General features: G+C 36.3%; 1 protein-coding gene across 8 annotated transcripts in view; it reads right to left on the bottom strand.

Moving 5' to 3' along the window:
• Positions 1 to 429: 429 nt before the first annotated feature.
• The window catches only part of RBBP8 (RB binding protein 8, endonuclease), a 386,439-nt gene continuing 365,555 nt past the window's right edge, over positions 430 to 21,313 (bottom strand). For all 8 annotated transcript variants that reach the window (XM_060613438.1, XM_060613433.3, XM_060613435.3 and 5 more), the window contains 7 exons: positions 18,547 to 18,635; positions 17,786 to 17,903; positions 14,794 to 14,937; positions 10,897 to 10,966; positions 6,740 to 6,836; positions 3,161 to 3,302; positions 430 to 1,327 (listed from right to left, as the gene is read on the bottom strand). In XM_060613438.1, the coding sequence (XP_060469421.1) occupies positions 1,230 to 1,327; positions 3,161 to 3,302; positions 6,740 to 6,836; positions 10,897 to 10,966; positions 14,794 to 14,937; positions 17,786 to 17,903; positions 18,547 to 18,635 (758 nt within the window). In that variant the 3' untranslated portion in view covers positions 430 to 1,229. The remainder of the gene's footprint in view (positions 1,328 to 3,160; positions 3,303 to 6,739; positions 6,837 to 10,896; positions 10,967 to 14,793; positions 14,938 to 17,785; positions 17,904 to 18,546; positions 18,636 to 21,313) is intronic.

Below are 21,313 nucleotides of genomic sequence, written 5' to 3'. Positions count from 1 at the left end.
AGACAAGTGCTGAATAGAAGCTAGGACAGGGTTGTAAAAAAATTCACATCACATTCAGAGCCAAACCATGCACATAAGGGGTCTGACGTATAGTAGGTACTCAGTATATGTGATTTCTCTGGTGATCCTCTCTCTGAGAACACAAATTGATGTCACTTGTTCACATGAGAACCTTGACACATGAAGAAGATGAGATTAAGCAGAGATGTTTAGGAACTCTGAGTTTTATCTACACAGTTAGATTTTCTTGAGGCATTCCATTCAGTGTCTCATGTACTCCTGCTTGAGCAGTACTGTCAAGATATGGATTAGAGAGACATTCAAAAAAGACACTGATAAAATGCCACCAGTAACAGTGGATGACACAGATGTGGTCTGTCATTTTGATGACTCAGACACTAGGTCCTAGAGGAACAGAAATTTGCTGAATCGAGAGATCTGTTTTATTGCCAAATTGGAAGTTAATAATATTAGTCAACCCAGAGAAAAAAATACAACTGAACTAGAACACATGCGCAGAGAACCTGACACATTCAGCTTGAAAACTTTAGAAAAGTATGATGAAGAGACTGTGAAGACCTGGAATAGGATGATCAGATCAGAGGACTGTGTTAATTTATAATATATGAAAAAGGAAAAAAGGTTGATACTTGTGGTTGAGTCTCTAAAAGAATTCACTATGGAGTAGGAGCTCATTTTTAAGTCAAAAAAAGAAAGAAGGTGGAAAGTTAAAAGGACTACTAAAATTTAGCCTTTTTTTTTTTTTTAAAGACTTAAATGTCAGATACTGGAATGACCTACAGAGGAGCAACTGATGAAGGGAAGGAAAATTTGTAATGATTAGCACAAAGCCACTGTTGAATGTAAGTATCAAGGGAAGGTTGAGTGAAAAGACCTAAAAGGCAACAAATCAGAGACTACAACTATCATATTTTCAAAACTGTAATTAGGTATTACCAAATAAAGTAAATAACTCTTAAGTTAGAGTGCAAAATGAAAACACCTTATTGTTTTAAAGATGCAAAAGCAAGAAAATATAACATAAGCGTATCCACATTTTAAATAGTTGTTTGTGTGGTGGGTAAATGCCATTTAAAAACACTTTCAATAGAAAAACGATTTATAAGTCAGTTTACAGAAGATCAAAAAAAAATCAATGTTTAATCCCAACTTTAACTATAAATAACTAAAAAGAAACATTGTCCTCCATCCTGTTTTTGCTTCAACATCTATGTCTTCTGCTCCTTGCCTTTTGGAGAAAACATTGCATTGTAAGGCTGCCGTCTTTTGGGACGAGGACAAGGATCAAGATCTTCCTTAATGTAACCTTAAAAACAAACGACAAATTTAGAAGACTGTATTTGCACCATGCTTCTCTTTCAGCATGTACTCACTAAAACTGTCTTATTTAATGCCTTCTAAGTTTACATGAGCCTGTGATTATTAGCTGTGTGATGTTAATGCATGATTTCACTACTCAGCATCAGTCTCCTCTTTGATACTAACAATAACCGCAAACATTTATCAAACGTATTATATACATTACCTCAGCTAATGCTCACATCCCTTTGAAGTAGCTTCCACTATACCTACTTCACAGATGAGGTAATGGAGACCCAAGGAAGTTAAAGAACTTGCTCAAGTTCACAAAGCTATGACGGGGAAGAGCTGGGACCTTGCCCAAGATTGGTCTAACCCCCAGAACCAGAGTTCTGAAGTACTTTCCTAGTCTGCCTCCTACAGGTTGCAAATGGGAACAAATAGCTAAACAAGAACAGTCTGCTATTATGATAATTGCAGGTGCTTATCAAAAAGACTTTCTGCAGCAGCTACTTCTTTAGATGATGTGCCTGTGCCCCAGTACTCTTGAACTACCTAATTCTCCTAGTGTCTTGAGTCATGCGGTATGTGCTCTGCTATACCCCCTTAGGCCATGGTAGGCACACAATAACAGGCTCTATCCAGATTGTTTAATTTTATGTGAAGACCAGGCAGTGGCATCCGTCAAAAGGAACTTAATTTGGCTTATTAATGGGGAAAGTGAAAATATGGTAATAGCTACAGGAGACTTGGCATCTTATGGAAAAACTATCTTACCACTAAATATCTGGGGCTTCAAAGCTGTATACATTCTCAAATCATATTAAATGTAAATGCTACACTTGAAGGAATTAGTTCCAACAGCTTCCAAACAAAGGTCCTTTTCACTCAGATGTGGTTTATAAAGACCCAGCATTCTAGATAAGTGAGGTTTTAAAATCTAAAATCCAGACTAGTCACTTTATTTTATTTTTTTTAATTTTTTTTTTTTTTTAACGTTTATTTATTTTTGAGACAGAGAGAGACAGAGCATGAACGGGGGAGGGTCAGAGAGAGGGAGACACAGAATCCGAAACAGGCTCCAGGCTCTGAGCTGTCAGCACAGAGCCCGACGCAGGGCTCGAACTCACGGACCGTGAGATCATGACCTGAGCTGAAGTCAGCCGCTTAACCGACTGAGCCACCCAGGCGCCCCAAGACTAGTCACTTTAAAAAGATTCTCTTTTTTTATAGGTAATTTTTAAAAATAACTTCGGACAATTCAAGTTGCCTGATTTAAAAAAAAATTTTTTTTAATGTTTATTCAGTTTTGAGAGACAGGGCATGAGTAGGGGAAGGATAGAGAGAGGGAGACACAGAATCTGAAGCAGGCTCCAGGCTCCAAGCTATCAGCACAGAGTCCAACATGGGGCTTGAACTCACGGAGCGCGATATTGTGACCTGAGCTAAAGTCGGACGCTTAACCGACTGAGCCACCCAGGCGCCCCAAGATTCTCTTTTTAACAATACTTTGCTGGCAACTTTTATAATGTTATTATTTTATTAAAAGTCATTTTGATGATAGGATAAAAGAGAAATTTGCTTTCTGAAATTTGAATGATAAACCAGGATAAAGAATATACAACTATATTAAAGTGATTATACACAATCGCTGATTCCAGTGGCATTTACTCAGAGTTAAAGTTAAGCCTTTTATCTTAGGAATTTGTTTTTATGTTACAGAACTAGCCCCTGAGCAGAAGGTAAAGAAAACCATGGGAAAAAAGTCTAATGTTTAGACTTGGGTATATACACTATTTCAAAAAAACTAATTCCAAAATATTATAACCTGTATTCTCACCTCTTTCCATACACGTCTGAGTGGAAGGAAAACCAACTTCCCAGAAATTCTCTGGTGTGTTGGGTGGAATGTAGCGGAATCGGTGTCTTGAGCAGGAAGCCAGCTTCTTTTCTCTTTCTTCTGCTGGAATATCTGCATAATACTGATAATAAAAACTGGTAAGTTTTTCACTTAGAAATAATACATGGACTATTATGCTTATTGATTATAAACTAGAAGCTAAGAAAGCTGTCAAAGTAGTCAGCATGCTAGGTAACAACACCCCCTGAAGACAGTATTAGTAATTAATACTAATAGCACTAATGCTGGTCTGTGAAATGTTCGCTCCACAAATGAGAAAAGGAGCTTGGAGCTCGTATCACAATGTGAACCAATATGATGCTTTTTTCATCAATAAAGTCTTATAATACAAAACCAAAAACAAAACCCGCCAGCTTAACTTTACAGTGTGCTTCGTGGCGTAGCCGATCTATACGGTGCAACGTCAACTTTGTTAGGCCAGCAACAAAACTGCACTTTGGCACTTTTCTCAGTTGTTATTCGGATATAACATGTATGTTTTGAAGTAATTTTCTTATTTAGGTTTTTACAAATACAAGTTCAGCTTTGAATGTTGCAGTCTTCAGGACTTCCCCGCTTAAACTATATTTTTCAATTAGGATCAAAGACATAATTATTTCTTGCAACTGCAACCCAAACAACTTGAACTTCATGAAAACAAGGTTAAAACTTGTATGTAAAAAATGTACAGGTCTTTCAAAAACAAAGCAGTAGCGTAAAGTGTAATAGAACACACGACAGGATCACACAATCCAGCCAATCCCACTTTATACTTGAGAAACTGAAAACCAAATTGGTAATTCTACTGGTGATATCATCTGTTGAAAGTGGCAGACTCAGGACTAGAACTTAAGACTGAAGTAAAGATTGTAAATACATTTTTCTTTTACACAAATTAAAGGCTTCTGAGTACTTCTGAAACAACTATTTTGGGGACTATCTTTTTCATCTTTCTCCCTGACAAGCCTTTGTTACCTGAGCTTGGACACTGGGGTGGGATGACCTTAGAGAATCATGGTCATCAATCAACTTACAGAAACATTGCCACCAAATTACAAACATACACAAAAGCACCAGTAGGCTGGTGTAGCTATAACACAGCAAGCAACTGGGAGGGTGGTGACCAAAATCAGAGAGGAAGTGGGGTGCCAGAGTTTGCTGTCCTTGATAAGAATGCTGGATCCTATCTAGTTCTTTGTGAGGTGGGAAGACATTTAAGCATTTCAGGTAGAGAAATGACAAGATTTAATTTTTATTCTAAAAAGATCACTAGGGGAAAAAAAAAAAAAGACCATTCAATGTTGTGTTAAAAGTACACTGGGAAGACAGAAATTAAGGAGATGCCTGTCCTATCCAAGCCACCCTGTGCTGATGCTCTCAGGCCCAGCCCTGTCCTGCCCCGACACCCCACATTCCTGATTCTCTCTCCCCTCTGGCACACAGGCCAGGAACTGAAGCACCTAGTGCTGACATAAAAAAGACCTTTAATCCCAGGCAATTTCCCCACTGGGGGCAATAAAATCATTAACATCTCAAAAATACCTTGCTTTAAAAGAAAGAAACATTGTGAAGAGACAAGAATAAAAAAGAAAAATGGGGACAGAAGTATATGGGAATTCTCTGTACTTTCTGCTCAAGTTTGCTGTGAATCTAACACTGCTTCTAAAGACTGTTGACTAGTTAAAACAAAACAACACAAGGAAAAAGCACTTAGAAGTTATTTCAATAGTCCAGGCAAGATGAAATGGTGCCTTCGTCCATGGGGTTAGCGGTGGTGACAGTAAGTGGGTGGAAATGGAATACACTTTGAAGGTAGAATTGATGGGATTTGCTGATAGATCTGTTACTGAGAAATGCAAGAAAAGAACAGAGGGTAACTCTAAGAGCTTTGGTTTAAGCAGCTAGAAGAATGGACATACAAGAGACTCAAGTGAGGTTTGGGAATCAGAGGTGGAAACTGTTTGCTTTCGGCAGGCTGAAACTTGACATGATTATAATACCTCCACATATGTATTACATATTCCACAGGTGGAAGAGACACTGGGACACATTTAGGAACCGTATGCATACAGATAGTATTTAAATACACAGGACTGGTAATTTGACTCCTGGTCATGAGAGAGTAACAGGGAACAGACTTATCTCCTATCTTAAACAAGAAAAAAATTGGAATTAAATGTATGAGACAATAGTTTTTAGAGACTGAATAACAGCACAAGCAATGATTCCTGAAAGAAGGAAAGCAAATTAAGTGTTTCTAACACAAGAGCTTTTTTTCTAACTGGCAGTGTAAGAGTCATGGTTATAACTAAAAATTGGGGATTTGCATAGTACAGACCATGTTCTTTAGTTAAGAAATCATGATATGTTCAATTTGTGTTATGAAAACCCATGATATAGATTTTGCTTGCATTGCCAAACTGCCTTCCAAAATAGCGATCTCAATTTACACTCCCACTGGTAGTTAGAGCCTATTTCTCACCAAATCCTTACCTGCACTACAAGCTATCCATATATAACTTTAATCTGCTTGGTTATCAAATTTTCTAGCCCACAGCTGTTAAAAAGAAAATTTAAAGGGGGAACTAAATCGCTAGAGGCAGGCATCTAATACCTAACAGATAGCAAGGGAAGAAATTAAAGCATGTTTCAAGAAAACACAGAACCTGCCTGAGAGATATCTGGTGACAGGAGGATTAGTACCACCTACTTCAATAGTCCAAGACAGACAACGTATAAGAGGAAAACATACTTGTGCTATAAGGATGAAATAGAGCCTGTTCATCACAATTTATTTAAGAAGGAATATTTGGGGAAAAAGTTAAGAGCTTATGGCCATACCACTTATTGAGAAAAAAACATGAATATATCTCATTTCCTGAGAGTGCTGGGGTAAGTAATAAACGTTAAAGTTTCCTGCTAAAATACCAAGGGGTGCCTGAGTGGCTCAGTCAGTTGGGCATCTGACTTTGGCTCAGGTCATGATCTCACGGTTCGTGAGTTTGACTCCTGCGTCGGGATCTGTGCTGACAGCTGGAGCCTGCTTCAGATTCTGTGTCTCCCTCTCTCTCTCTGCCCCTCCCCCACTAGTGCTCTGTTTCTCAAATATAAATAAATGTAAAAACATTTTTTTTTAAATAAAATATCAGAAATATCCCCAAATAGTTTATATGTAAGAGCCTTTGCTGTAACATAACACCAGGAGAAAAAATTAAAATACAGATAAACACAGGAAAGAAAAATGGCACAAATGTCTTAAGCTGGTAAAAAGAACTAGGGCTTAGGCTCCAGACTTACTTGATGAAAATTTTAGAGAAGTTGAGGGCTTTCATTTTCATCTATTTATATCTTTCAGGTCACAACGAGTATGCTCTTTAATTATTTATCTTGCTATTCCTGGCTCAAACTAGGTTTCTAGATTTTTATCTATGATTTTTAAATCATTCATTTATAATCTTAAAGCCATATTAAAGAAAAAAAAAAAAAAACCCGCCAGACAGTCTTTACATTAGTACTTACAATTTCGCATTCCTTACATGTGTGTCCAAGCAATTTTCTTCTCTCTTCTTTTTTCCGAACTACCTCAATATGAGGAAAATTTTGTAAGCTAGTCTCTCTGGGAGAAAAATGAATTAAATTTAAAAATTAATCCATTTGTTACTACAAAGATCTTTGGTTTAGATTTTTAATTAACAAAGGTGAAGGCCCAGAGGAGAAATAACCCCAAAACATTCACTCATTTTATTTGAAATGCTTATTCAGTATGTTACAAAATGATTTTTTCATGCATTCTTCATTAAATACTTATTAGGTGCCTACTACTTGTCAGGTATTTTTATGTATATGTTTCTCTAACTGAAAAAATAGAACTATTACTTCCTATTTTTGCCTGAAAATCTGTCTGATTGGCTGAAAATAATACATAAAATAACTTAATTTAAAAAGGAATATTGTATTATTAAAGTCAGGAACTGGTATTCTGTAACATAACCAAGAAAGAATAACTACCTCTGTTAACTCAGTTTTCTTAAAGAACCTATATTTCTGGGCTAACCTACTCCCCTCAAAAAAAAAGATTCATCTGTTTACATGTCATCTGTCATTTTCTCCAAAAATTTATTTTGCTGCCTACATTCACCCTGGATTCTTCAAAATGTTAGGAACAATTATTTGCCCTTGTCCTTAAATGGATCAGATCCTGTTGAGAACTACTGGAAACCTAGGAAAGGTCAAAGCCACTGAGGTATTAATGAGGTATGGAGTGCTCTGGGAAGAAAAAGCACATTTTTTTTAGCACAGAACTTTTTAATATACTTGTATCCTGCTTTAAGTTTTAAAGCCCAATATAGAAAAGTCCAAACTTCTAAAATAGGTAAATGATGCCTCAAGTGATGGTACATGTATTTGTTTATATTAAAGGCATCCCCAGTGAGCTTAAACAGTCTGACTCACAAAAACTAATTTCTAAAATGACTTGTTGGTAACGTACCCACTTTGAGGTATTTTGATCCTAAGCCCCTCTACTTGGCAAGCACTTTCCGTCAAAAGAAAGCTTTAATCCCTCTATGTCAAAGTATGAGGTTATCGGTCCTTTGGGTCCTTAAACCCAAGAACTCTCAACCTTAGAGCAATCTGTAAATGAAAAGGACAGATAAAAATTGCTTTCTTTCAAACAGCTTATGGAATTTTAAAAGCTTATGTAGAGTACTTTCTGGCCATATCAGATCCTCTCCTCTGAGTATTGTCTATTCTGCTTCTATAGTGTGTTATAATGTTGCAGGGAATCTACTAGTAGACTGGCATCTGTAGCAGACCTCAAAGCATCACCTAAAAGATTACTAAGCTTCTTGTCCCTCATGCAACACAACCCATCTTCCCAGGGTTTGCTAGTATTGTCTGTGAGGAAAGAAACAATGCTGACTCTGAGACTTTCACCATACCCATGCATCGCACCCACCTCCTGCATTTCCAGCTATCTAATGGTTTCAGCATAAATAAAACTACTCATATTTATTTGAAATGACAGTTCTTCCTTTGCAATCCTACTTCAAGGAGTCTATCCCAAAGACACACAAAATTATGAAAAGAGAATGTACAATGTTATTCAATGCAGCATTCTGTTAGCATAACTGTAAACACCCCAAATACCCATTACTAAGGAATCAACTATGGTATCATCAATAAAGTACTATTATACTAAAAAAAGTAACTAAAAAAAGAAATGAAGAATATCACTATATGCTATTTTTATTTATTCATTTTAATATTTTATTTTTGAGAGACAGAGCGTCAGCAGGAAGGGGCAGAGGGAGGGAGACACAGAATCCGAAGCAAGCTCCAGGTTCTGAGATGTCAGCACAGATCCTGATGTGGGGCTTGAATTCAAGAACCATGAGATCATGACCTGAGCCGAAGTTGGGCGCTTATCCGACTGAGCCACCCAGGTGCCTCCACTATATGCTATTATGAGTGATTTCTAGGATACAAACTTAAATGAAAAAAGCAAAAGCAGAATAGAGAAAAGTACATATAGCATTCTACCATTTGTCTAAGGGGAAAGAGAATGATAAGATATTTCTGTATAGATATTTACTTTTATTTTTTAAAATGGATTGAAAACCATAATTTTTAACAAATGGGATAGGGAGCTAACAGGTAAAGGGGACAATGTTAGAAGCTAGACTTATCTGAATATACCTTGTCTGATACTGCGTACACAATTTACATAACTTAAAAAAAGAATTAAAAATAAAAAGAAAAAATAATTCCTAAAAAATTCAAAAGCAAAATAAAACAAACCTAGACAATGAGTTGGTGGTATACCTACACAAAAAATAATTATTCCAAGTGGCTTTAAAATATGGTGACTGGACATTTATAATAGACATATTTTTTTCATTTTTAGAATTTATATTGTATGAAAAGATGGCAGATAACACGACACAGCTTAAGAACAAAAAAACCCACAAAGACATGTTAAGCCATTTTCATAAACCATATTATTGATGATAATTTATATTATTCTGAGACTGCTCTAAATATTAAAGAATAAAGTTAAAGGAGAAATTTTGTTGGTAGCACTGAAAAGTGAAATTTTCAGGAAAGGGAAAGTAGATACAGATGTAAGAAGAGGTTACATAAAAATCCTGTAGTTCTGAACCTGAAATGGAGCTATTGGTGTGAAAAAGTATAGTTATCTTAAAAAACAAAATGAAACAAAAACCTTATTCCTAATTCTGTCCACCACCTAAAAGATCTACAATGACTAACTGTAGCAATGAGCAACACTAGTGGTTAGACTAAATTTGTTTTTCACTAAAAGAAACCAGGGCTCCTGAAAAAATGGCAGATTCCAGGGTTCTCTAGGAAGAGAGCCTAGAACATGATATACCAGAAGCAAGCAAGCTAGGAAAGACTGGGGTAGTGCTCATTCAAAGAGACTGGGGCCAAGATGTGGCAATACAATCTGAGTATAAATAATTGTAAGAGACTGAAACACATGAAATATTTAAATCCATGAGTTCATAATGACACCACAAATAAAAACTCCCTAGTCATATTTGGGATGCTAGGGTACTATTTCTTTGGAGAACTGGTAAATAAAGGAAAAGAATTCAGCATTTAGCAATAAAACGACAGCTCTTATCTGTTAGAGTCTTACAGGTATCAATAAAAACGTATCTTAGCCTGTCAGATCTCTAAAATTCTCAACAGAAATCAAAATACAGGGGCGCCTGGCTGGCTCAGTCAGAGGAGCATGCAACTCTTAATCTTGGGGTCATGAGTTTGATCGAGCCCCATATTAGGTATAGAGATTACTCACAAAAAAACCACAAAACTTAAGAAAAAAAGTATGGGGTGCCTGGGTGGCTCAGTCGGTTGAGCATCCAGCTCTTGATTTTGGCTCAGTCATAATCTCATGGTTCAGGAGTTCGAGCCCCATGTTGGGTTATGCGCTGGCAGCGCAGATCCTGCCTGAGATTCTCTCTCCTTCTCTCTCTGCTCCTCCCCTGCTTGTGCTTGCTCTTGCTCTCAAAATAAATAAATAAACATTAAAAAACACCATTAAAAAATGAAAGTATAAAATATACTTTGCTTATTGAGGGATTCAATCTGCCAACATCATAACTTGAAGAAAAAAAGGCATAAAAATTCTTTTGAATTGAATTATTATGCCTAAATTCATTTCTAGAATGAATGGTACATGATTAAAAATTACAGAATTTGCCATCTTTGAATGAAAGTCACAAAGTAGCATTATGGTTCAAAATCAAGATGCTTAGTTTTTCTTTTATGATTTAAAAATCCCCATGAAATAATTTTCAAGCACAACCTAAGGCCTGTCACCTAAAGTCCCATACTAAATAATAGTCATATAATTTAACAAATTCCTGGAGTTCAAATAAAGTCCACGATAAAACAGAATAAGAATTAAAATATTTGTTATAAAAAAGAGAGAAAATAACTATTACCATTTGTCAAAAAAATAGTGATATAAATTTATTTGTAGTATTTGTCATTTTTATGCTTAAGTCCCTCTTTTTTATGGCCATAAAATGAATAATACGCGCTCTATTTTAACCAAAGTAACAACTTAACAGTTCAGAGGTACGCTGACCAAGATAGCACTGTTGTACTTCCCGTCACATTGCTGGTATTAATCAGGACCAACTTACCTTTCATCACCTTTAAAATATGGCTCCACAAATGCTTTCTGTTTGACTTTATCTTGTTTATCACCATGAGCTGTAAACAAACACACATAAAGGAAAAGAATCAAGCATTTAATTATAACACAAACTGAATGCAGAACTGAGAAATAGCTTTTTTGGAACAAAATTAACCTATATCAAAACTTCCATTCTAATTGAATTTCCTTCTCTAGGCTCCTGGGCAATTTGTTTAAATTTCTGTAACTAATTTTTTGTTTCTTTTTCATCTGCATAATGATGAGGTGCTGATTATCTTGTTTACCTCAGAATTACTACAGATAAAAACACGCACCTATAAAACTTAGACTTAAAAACTATATATACAAGTACCTGTACACACGTGTAGATTGTATATAAAAGTATTTTAGACTTCAAAAGAACTACTTCGATGCTCATTTTCATTTGGTACCAAACACAATAACAAGGCAGCTTTTCATATGTTTCACTTATTAGTGCAGCTGATTTTTTTTTTTTTAAAGTAAGCTCTTTGCCCAACACGGTGCTCAAACTCATGACCCTGAGATCAAAAGCTGCATGTTCCACCAACTGAGCCAATCAGACGCCCTAGTCTTGATTTTTATAATGTGTCTTTGAGGTAGATTAAGTAGGAGACAGAGGTTAAAGAATTTTATCAGAAAATTAGAGATAAGAACTAAAGTTCATGGACCTGAATCTCAAGTTGTCTGGACCCAAACAGCCAACTGCTATTGTCTATTCAAATAGTCCAAACTTACCAAGCATTGTTCTAAGTTCTGGACATGCAATGTCCAACAAGAGAAACCAGGTCTCTTGCCCTCATGGAGTTTATACCACAGTGAGGGAAACAGACATTAAGTAGACAGTTAAGGCTTATCTGAGGAAGGACATGGAAAGTAGTAACTGATGAATAAAAAGAAGCAGCCACAAGAAGCAGGAGTGGAGAATATTCTAGGTAAAGGTCTTGAGATGGGAAAAAGTATGGGATGTTATAAGAACTAATAAAAGGCCAGTGTGGTTGAGATTTAGCAAAGAAAGGTAAGTGTTAGGAAAGATGAGATTGAAGAGGTGGGCAAGTACCAGATCATGATGGGCCCTGGAGGCCAAAAGGAGTTTGAATTTTGTTGTGAATGCAATAGAGTGCACTGAAGACTTCTGAAAAGAATCTACTTTATTACAGGCAACACACTGATTTTAAGTATACTAGGATTAATTCTGACAAATGTACACTCCAGTGCAACTACCACCTAAATCAAGGGTACATAGAACTTCCATCCCCCCTGGAAGTTTCCTCCTATTCCTTTGCTTCTCAAGCACAAGAATGTTCTCTGATGTTTCTCCTCCCCCACTATGGAGGGATGATTTCTACCACCACAGCTTAGTTATACCTGTTTTAGAACTCTGTATTAATGGATTTACATAGTATGTATTCTTGTCCATCTTTTGGACTTTTTTAGCTCAACAGGTTTGGGCAATTCATTGTTGAGTCTAGGACCCTCCTTTTTGTTGACAGATAGTATTCCATTATATGAGTTTACCACAATTCATAATCATCTGTTGATGGACATCTGGGTTGTCTCCAGTTTTGAGCTACTACAAATAGCAATGCTATGAACATTTCTGAACACAATCTTTTGTGAATGTGTTTTCATTTTTCTTGTCTATATACCTGGCAGTGGAATTGCTGGGTCATAGGGCGAGTGTATACATAACTTTATAAAAAACTGACAAACCTCAATAAAGCTGTTAAAAAAAATCTTGCTGAACTCTTTTCCACAGTACGATTTTATATCCCCACCAGCAAAGTATGAGAGTTCCAATTGTTCTTCACCTCTGCTAATGCTGGATATTATCAGACTTTAAAACCAGTTCAGCGGATGTGCAGTGGTATCTCAGTCCCTCATGTCCAATAATGTTGAGGACATTTACATGTGCTTACTGGACATCCAAATACCTTTCAGTGAAGGTTTTTAAAAGTGAGAAGATAATGCAATCCAATTTACATTTAAAATAGAGTTTTGTCAACTCTGAATTCTTTATGATACAGAGATGCTATGGGCTTCCTGTGGGGCATTCTGCAGTGATCCAAAGATTCTGATTCCTCTCATTTCAAGTGATCCTGTGGAGGTCACTTTGTGTTTTGTAAAACAAATGAACTTTCAATCTGTGAAAGAAAGACCTTTTAAGGGTGCGAACCCCAGAGGTCAGAGCTTGATATGCTTCTTTTTTTCTTCTTTTTTCTAAAATGTTTGCTTATTTTTGAGAGAGTGAATGAGACGTGGGTTGGTGGTGGTGCCTGTACAGAGGATCTGAAGTGGGCTCTGAGCAGCTGACAGCAGACAGCCTGATGCAGGGCTCAAACTCACATGAACCATGAGATCATGACCTGAGCCAAAGGGATGCTTAAGGGACTGAGCCACCCAGGCGCCCCTAGGCTGTATTTTTTTAAAACTGATGGAAGCACAAAGAAAACATCATCAAGACAGACTACCATAGCAGAAGGTGTTCTCATTTATAACCTTTGCACTAGACTAAAAGTTCTTTTTTACTTACAACAAGAAAATGAGACATTTAGGAAGAATTTTAACTAACTTTCAATTCAGATTATCTGCTTAAGAGTTTCACTTATTCTTCTTTTGATTACTATCCTACATTATAAACTACTGTTTCTGATGAAAAGAATTTCTTTAATTTTTTTAAGAGAGAGAGTGAGAGCATGAATGGGGCAGGGGCAAAGGGAGAGAGAATCTTAAGCAGGGGCCATGCTTATTAGCATGGAGCCCAACGCGGGGCTCGATCTCATGACCTGAAATCATGACCTGAAATCATGACCTGAGCTGAATTCAGGAATCAGATACTCAACCGACTAAGCCACCCAGGCATCCCTAATAAAAAGAGTTTTAAGGGGCACCTGGATGGCTCAGTCAGTTAAGCATCTGACTTCAGCTCAGGTCATGATCTCGTGGGCTGTGAGTTTGAGCCCCGTGTCAGGCTCTGTGCTGACAGCTCAGAGCCTGGAGCCTGCTTCAGATTGTGTCTCCCTGTCTCTCTCTCTCTCTCTCTCTCTCTCTCTCTGCCCCTCCCCCACTCCTGCTCTGTCTCTCTCTCTCTCAAAAATAAATAAACATTAAAAAAAAAAAAAGAATTCTAAAAAGACACTGATACATGTAGCTACATTATTTTGTCTGGGAAGGTAAAGCATTCAAACAAAGTTAGTCTGAATTTTCTGCAAAACTTTCTCCTCCCATTCTATTACAATGATTAACTTAATAAAGAACCTTTTCAAAACTTTTACAAACATTATGTGTAAGTTATATAAACAAATTCATAGTATTCAATTTCTTAGTTTTGATGAATACTTTATGGTCATATGTTAACATAAGGGGAAACTGAATGAAAGGTACAGGGAATCGTCTGAAGTATTTTTTGTAACACTTTTATTGGTCTGCAACTATCTCAAAAGAAAACTATCTAAAAGAAACTTATACAAGAAATAGGAAATTTTAGGGCCACCGGGATGGCTCAATCAGTTAAGCGTCCAACTTCAGCTTAGATCATGATCTCGTGGTTTGAGACCCACATCGGGCTTTGTGTTAACAGCTCAGAACCTGGAGCCTGCTTCAGATTCTGTGTCTCCCTCTCTCTCTGCCCCTCCCCTTCTTGTGTTCTTTCTCTCTCTCTCTCAGAAAATAAATAAACATTAAAAAAAAGAAATATGAAATTTTAATTGTTAATTTAATTGTTAATTTTAATTGTTAATACATACCTCATACATACATACCTACCTACCTACCTACCTACCTACCTACCTCATCAAGCTTGGTGATTTAATTTACTGAACTTAGTATAATTGAGAAGCCATAATTAGAAAGAAAATAGCCTTACTGTTTGGTTTCTTTGTGGTAGTCGACAATTCCTCTTCTTCAGCTGCTGCCTGGGGAAAGCTATCTGCCAAACAGGATTCATATTCTTCATGTGTTGTCCGATCAAACATATCTTCCAAGCTATCATTCATTTTTCTTTCTCCATCTATGTAAAAGAGCTTTGGCTTAGGGCAACAAGCAAGCTTTTTGCTTTCTACGTAGACCAATATGAAACTTATAGTAACTGCCGCAAGATAAACTGGTCTCCGATGTACACGAGGCAACAGTAAATCCCCAAGCCTAGGTAGTTACTGTATTTACAAAGACTTTATGTTAGGGCTTTAAATGTCCTTTACTCATACGCAGAGAATGCTTTTTGTTGTTGTCATTACAAACATTAAAAAACTTTTTCTATTAGTCCATGTATAATTCATACTGCACTAAAATGAGTCCTATCAAAAAACTGTGAGGAACAGAAAATGCATCAGAATGATGAAAAATATGAAGCTTAATAAATAAGATATGTATAAATAGTGGACATTCAAATCTATACAACCTTGCTCATCTGCTTAATTTTATGCCACCATTAACACTTGGTAATTTAGTATTAATAAAAGGAAAAAATTCCTTATTTGATATGCTAAGTGCTAAATTCATCTTCAGAGTACTAACTACATTTCTCACTATATAATCACACTTTGAAAAACCGCAGTTTACTAAAAAACAGAAATAGATCCAGTTGGCCAACAAACATGATAGAGCAGAAGCCTGCCAAGATTACTCTCTATAAAATAACTACAACTTCCCTAATCCATGGTGCTGCAGCACCCTTACCCTGTTTTATCTTTCTCCACAACTTATCATCTATCATACTCCACATTTGTTTCCCCTTAAATTAGAAAGCATTTCCATGAAGTAGGTACCTTTGTTCTGTTTATTATTTCCAGTTTCTGAAACACTTCCCTTTATAGAACTGCAGCTCTGTATTTACTGAATGATTAAACAATTTTTTTTTTTACATTGAGGATCAAATTTGTAAGTAATATGCAACTTCTACGTGCCAGGCAGTGTGCTAGGTATCCCAAGTACTCTGTATATACTGCTAGTAAATCACAATGTTAAGTCACTACTTCATGGGTTTTTTTTAATGTTCAAAAATCTTGGTAAGTAATCTCCACATCCATCGTGTGGCTGAAACTCACAACCCTGAGATTAAAAGTCACATGCTCTACCGACTGATCCAGCCAGGCACCCCCCTAGTTTATGTTGGTGGTCTGACTTTTTTTTTTTTTTTTTTTTTAAGTAGGGCTCCATGCACAACATGGGCCTTGAACTCACAACCCTAAGAGTGAAAGTCGCATGCTCTACTGACTGAACCATACCTGTTGGTCTGATTTCTGACTTGAAATACTTGAAAACATAGATTATAGATTATATCCTCATTAATTTTCCTGGACCACAGAAACTACGAAAGCTAAGAATATGACTGTTGTGTTTTAATCCCTAAGTTATCAGAGTGATTTATTATATAGCAATAGTATGCACAATATCTATGTAGCCAAAACTATTTCCACTCATTAGTTCAAATTCTAACCTTACTTCCACATGATTCTTGCTTCAAACATATTTGGGAAACTATCATATTCTTTGAAGTGACCTGATACATTTGAAGCCACAGTAGTCAGTGCTCGCTTTGGCAGCACATATACTGAAGCCACAGTAGTCATATTTTAGTTTTGCCTTTTTTCTTTTTTTTTCAATAATATTAGGAGCTGGTACCAGAACAAAGTAATCTTAAAAGCAAAGTACCTTCTGAAGAAGAAAGTTACCTTAGTGTTGTTCACTATAAAAGGACAATAAATCACTGTTAAAGGTTTTTTTCTGTTTATAGGTACTGTCCTCTCAATGTAAGCAGCTAGCTATTTGGTCATGCAGTTACTCATTCCGAAAGAACAAAGAATTAAGGCACAGACTACTACAATTTTTTCTCACTTACTGCAGTTAGGGCAGCAAGAGATAAAGTGTTTCAAAAAAAAAAAAGCAAGGACAAGACTGGCTTCAGCCCTGGGCAGGTAGACTAAAGAATATTCAGAAGAAGATAGGGAATGTACATATAGTCTGAATGTCCTCAGTTTCTAACAGCTGATCACTGGAGAGTGTCCTTGCTTTTTGCACTGCATCCCCCGTGGCAGGTCTTAACCCCTTAATACATAAGGGTGTAAGTGACACTATTCCTGTCTAGTTGCTCTCACGCCATACACATCTGTAGTTAGGAGTGTTGCTAAGGTGGTGCCAACCAAAATCCTTCCATTGTTCCCACCTCTTTTGGAAAATCAAGGCTCTAGATGAAGACTTAAGTTCTTACAAAAGGCTGTAGACCCCTAATTTGGCCAAATCCCCTTTCCTGTAGAAGCAAAATATGGCAGAGTAGCTCAGTATATACACCATTATTCTTGGTTAACTGCTAATTTGCAAATCTATACAAATACTTCTCGGTAGACTCTCCCCTTTTTACCCTATAAATTACTCTGGAAATTCATATTTCTGAAACAGGACTCTCAAGATTTCCTTTTACAAAATAGATCTAGAGATAATTACCAGAGATCAGCAAATTTTTTCTTAAAGGGTCAGAGAGGAAATATTTTAGGCCTGAGGGCCCAATAAGGTCTGCAGCTACTACTCAACTCTGCTATGGTACCATGCAAGCAGCCATAGGCAATACATAAACAAATAACTGAGGCTGTGTTCCAATAAAACTTTATTTACAAAACAGGCAGCTGACTGCTGAACCTTGGAAACAATTTAAATTTTTTCTGGGAAAAAAAAATATTTTGGCTAAAGATTTTTTTCCCTTGAAATAATGAAAGTGAGCTTTACTAAGAAAAATCTAATATTATTAAAAGATGAAAATCCTGGTTTACGGTGAAGAGGTCACTTGTGGTCATCAATGTAATGGTATGACTATAAACTTCCCTCCACATTTTTATTAAATTAAAAAAAAAATCAAATCTTACTTGGACTTTTCTCTCCCTTTTGTTCTTGCTTCTTCATTTTTAGAAGCACCGTTTCACTAACCAATGTGCAGTCCGTGTCCACTGTCTCTCCTCCTGCTAATCGTGACTGACTGCCATCCTAAATATTTAAAAATTCAAAAATTTTAACAATTATCCTGCATGGCCTTATATTTATGTTTTTAAAATTTTGGTATAATATACACACCATGAAATTGACCATTTTAACCATATTTTAAGTGTATACTTCAGCATTAAGTTATATTTATTTTTACCCTTTAGGAATATACATAGATTTATACATATATGCCTGTGAAGTATTTTAGCTTCAACGTACAAGCATCTTCTCTCAAGCCTATGAAAAGAAAGCCTGCTGCCAAGGGAAGGGAGAGGTACGCTCCATTGAACTCCCTGAGCCTCTCCTCCCTTCCTCTCCAGCCTGCCTCACAGTAACGAACATCAGCGTACACAAAGAACAATTTATACTGCAGCAGCAGTGAAATACTTCAGGAATATGGTACCAAGTGAAAAAGAATTTCTTAAACTACACAGAACCTAAATACAAGGCAAAAGAGTTATTACCAAAAACATCATAAAGTTAGAAGAAAAAGCATTTTTCTTTCTTAGTTTTCTGAATGAGTAAATGCAGGTTTTAAGCAGTATGTAATCGATTATGTTACGGTCACAGAGTGAGTTAGGAGAGGAAGGTAACTAACAACTTACTAGAATAACCACATGTGCTTTGGTTTTATTTTCTAACTTACCTTTGTATCTATTACAGTAATATCCATTTTATATTGAGAAAGGTCTGCTCCTGGATCTATGCTCCACTGGTTATTTTCAAAGGATACATCTTCAATAAGAAGAAAAAAATAGAATTAAAAATGGATTTTAAAAATTCTTAAACCATTATGGGATCCACAAATGGGAGAAAGGATTTGAAAATCATATATCTGCTAAAGAGACTATCTAGGACATAGAGAATATAAAGAAGTCTTACAACTCAATAATAAGAAAAATACTCCAATTGAAAATGAGCAAAGGATCTGAACAGACAATCCCTTCAAAGAAGATACACAAATGGCCAAAAAGCAAACGATAAGATGTTCTACAGCATTAGCCAGCAGGGAAAGGCAAATCATAACCACTATGATATACTACTTCACATGCAGTAGGATGGCTAGAGTAAAAAAAACAGATAATAACAAGCATTGGTGAGAATGTGGAGAGTGGGATCCTCATGTGCTAGTAGCCACTTTGGAAAGCAGACGGTTCCTCAAAAGGTTAAACAGAGTTAGCATATGGCCCAACAATTCTTCTCCTATGTAACTCAAGAAAAATGAAAAGATACATCTACATAAAATTGTAAGTCAACAGCTATGCTCATAGCAGCATTATTTGTGATAATGAAAAAAATGAAAGTAAAATTAAGTCACAAAAGAGCATATATTATATGATTCCATTTATATGAAAACTCCAGAGTAGGCAAATCTATAGAGACAGAGGGTAGATTAGTGGTTGCCTAGGATTGGGGAAGAGGGGAGGAATGCAGAATGATTGGTAATGGGTATTGCTCTTTATTTAGAAAAAATTTTTAACTTAAGTATAATTAACATACACTGTTACATTAGTTTCAGCTGTGCAATATGATTCCGCAATTCTATACACTTCTCAGTGCTCATAAGATAAGCATACTCTTAATCCCTTTCATCTATTTCACTCATTCCCCACCCCTCTCCTCTCCTCTGGCTACCATCAGTTTGATCTCTGTGTTTAAGAGTCTTTTGGTTTTGCCTCTTCTGTTTGTTTTACTTCTTAAATTCTACATATAAGAGAAATCATATGGTATTTGTCTTTCTCTGACTTATTTCACTTAGCATTATACCAAGTCCATCCATGTTGTTGCAAATGGCAAGATCTCATTCTTTTTTATGGCTGAATATTCTACTGTACATACATAACCACATCTTTTTTTTATCCATTATCTATGGATACTTGGATTGCTTTCATATCGGCCATGGTAAATAATAATATGATAAACATAGGGGTGCATAGATCTTTTAGAATTAGTATTTTTATTTCTTTTAAGTAAATAAATACCCAGTAGTGGAAATATTGGATCATATGGTAATTCTGTTTTTAATTTTTTGAGGAACCTCCATACCATTTTCCAAAGTAGCTGTACCTGTGGAGAAAAGGGAACCCTCTTGCACTGTTGGCGGGAATGCAAACTGGTGAAGCCGCTCTGGAAAACAGCGTGGAGGTTCCTCAAAAAATTAAAAATAGATCTACTCTATGACCCAGCAATAGCACTGCTAGGAATTTACCCAAGGGATACAGGAGTGCTGATGCATAGGGGCACTTGTACCCCAATGTTTATAGCAGCACTTTCAACAATAGCCAAATTATGGAAAGAGCCTAAATGTCCATCAATTGACGAATGGATAAAGAAGATGTGGTTTATATATACAATGGAATAGTACTTGGCAATGAGAAAGAATGAAATATGGTCTTTTGTAGCAATGTGGATGGAACTGGAGAGTGTTATGCTAAGTGAAATAAGTCAGGCAGAAAAAGACAGATACCATACGTTTTCACTCATATGTGGATCCTGAGAAACTTAACAGAAGACCATGGGGGAGGGGAAGGGGGGAAAAAAGGATACAGAGAGGGAGGGAGGCAAACCATAAGAGACTCTTAAATACTGAGAACAAACTGAGGGTTGATGGGGGGTGGGGGAGAGGGGAAAGTGGGTGATGGGCATTGAGGAGGGCACCTGTTGGGATGAGCACTGGGTATGGTATGGAAACCAATTTGACAATAAATTGTGTGTGTGTGTGTGTGTGTGTGTGTGTGTGTGTATGTGTGTATATATATATATACGTATACACGTATACATGTATATATATACATGTACACATGTATATATATATACGTATACATGTATATATATACATGTATACAAGTATACGTATATATATATACATATACATGTATACATGTATATGTATATATATATACACACACACATACACACACACACATATATATGTATATATATATAAAGAAATTCGTTAGAAAAAGTAATCTTTTACCTTGAGCTCTTGTTTTCCTTCTGAAAAGTATGTGTAGTTAATTTTTGTGAAAGGCCCTTTCCATTTTATTTTACAAATAAAAGATGTGCTAATTAAAAAAAAAAACAAAAAAAGAAACAAAGTAGCTGTACCAATTTGCATTCCTACCAATAGTGCATGAGGGTTCCTTTTGCTCTATGTCTTTGCCAGTACTTGTTATTTCTTATGTTTTTTATTTTAGCCATTCTAACAGGTATAAAGTGATATCTCATTGTGGTTTTAATTTGCATTTCCCTGATGGTTAGTGATACTGAACATCTTTTCATGCGTCTGTTGGTGATCCATATGCCTTCTTGAAAAAGCTGTCTACTCAGGTCCTCTGTCCCTCACCTTTTATTTTAGAGAGAGAGAGACAATCTCAAGCAGGCTCCACACTTGGTGCAGAGCCTGATGTGGG

Source organism: Panthera onca, chromosome D3 (genome assembly GCF_046562875.1).
Source record: "Panthera onca isolate mPanOnc1 chromosome D3, mPanOnc1 haplotype 2, whole genome shotgun sequence".
Classification (NCBI taxonomy): Eukaryota; Metazoa; Chordata; class Mammalia; order Carnivora; family Felidae; genus Panthera; species Panthera onca.
This window is presented reverse-complemented; position numbering and strand designations above follow the sequence as displayed.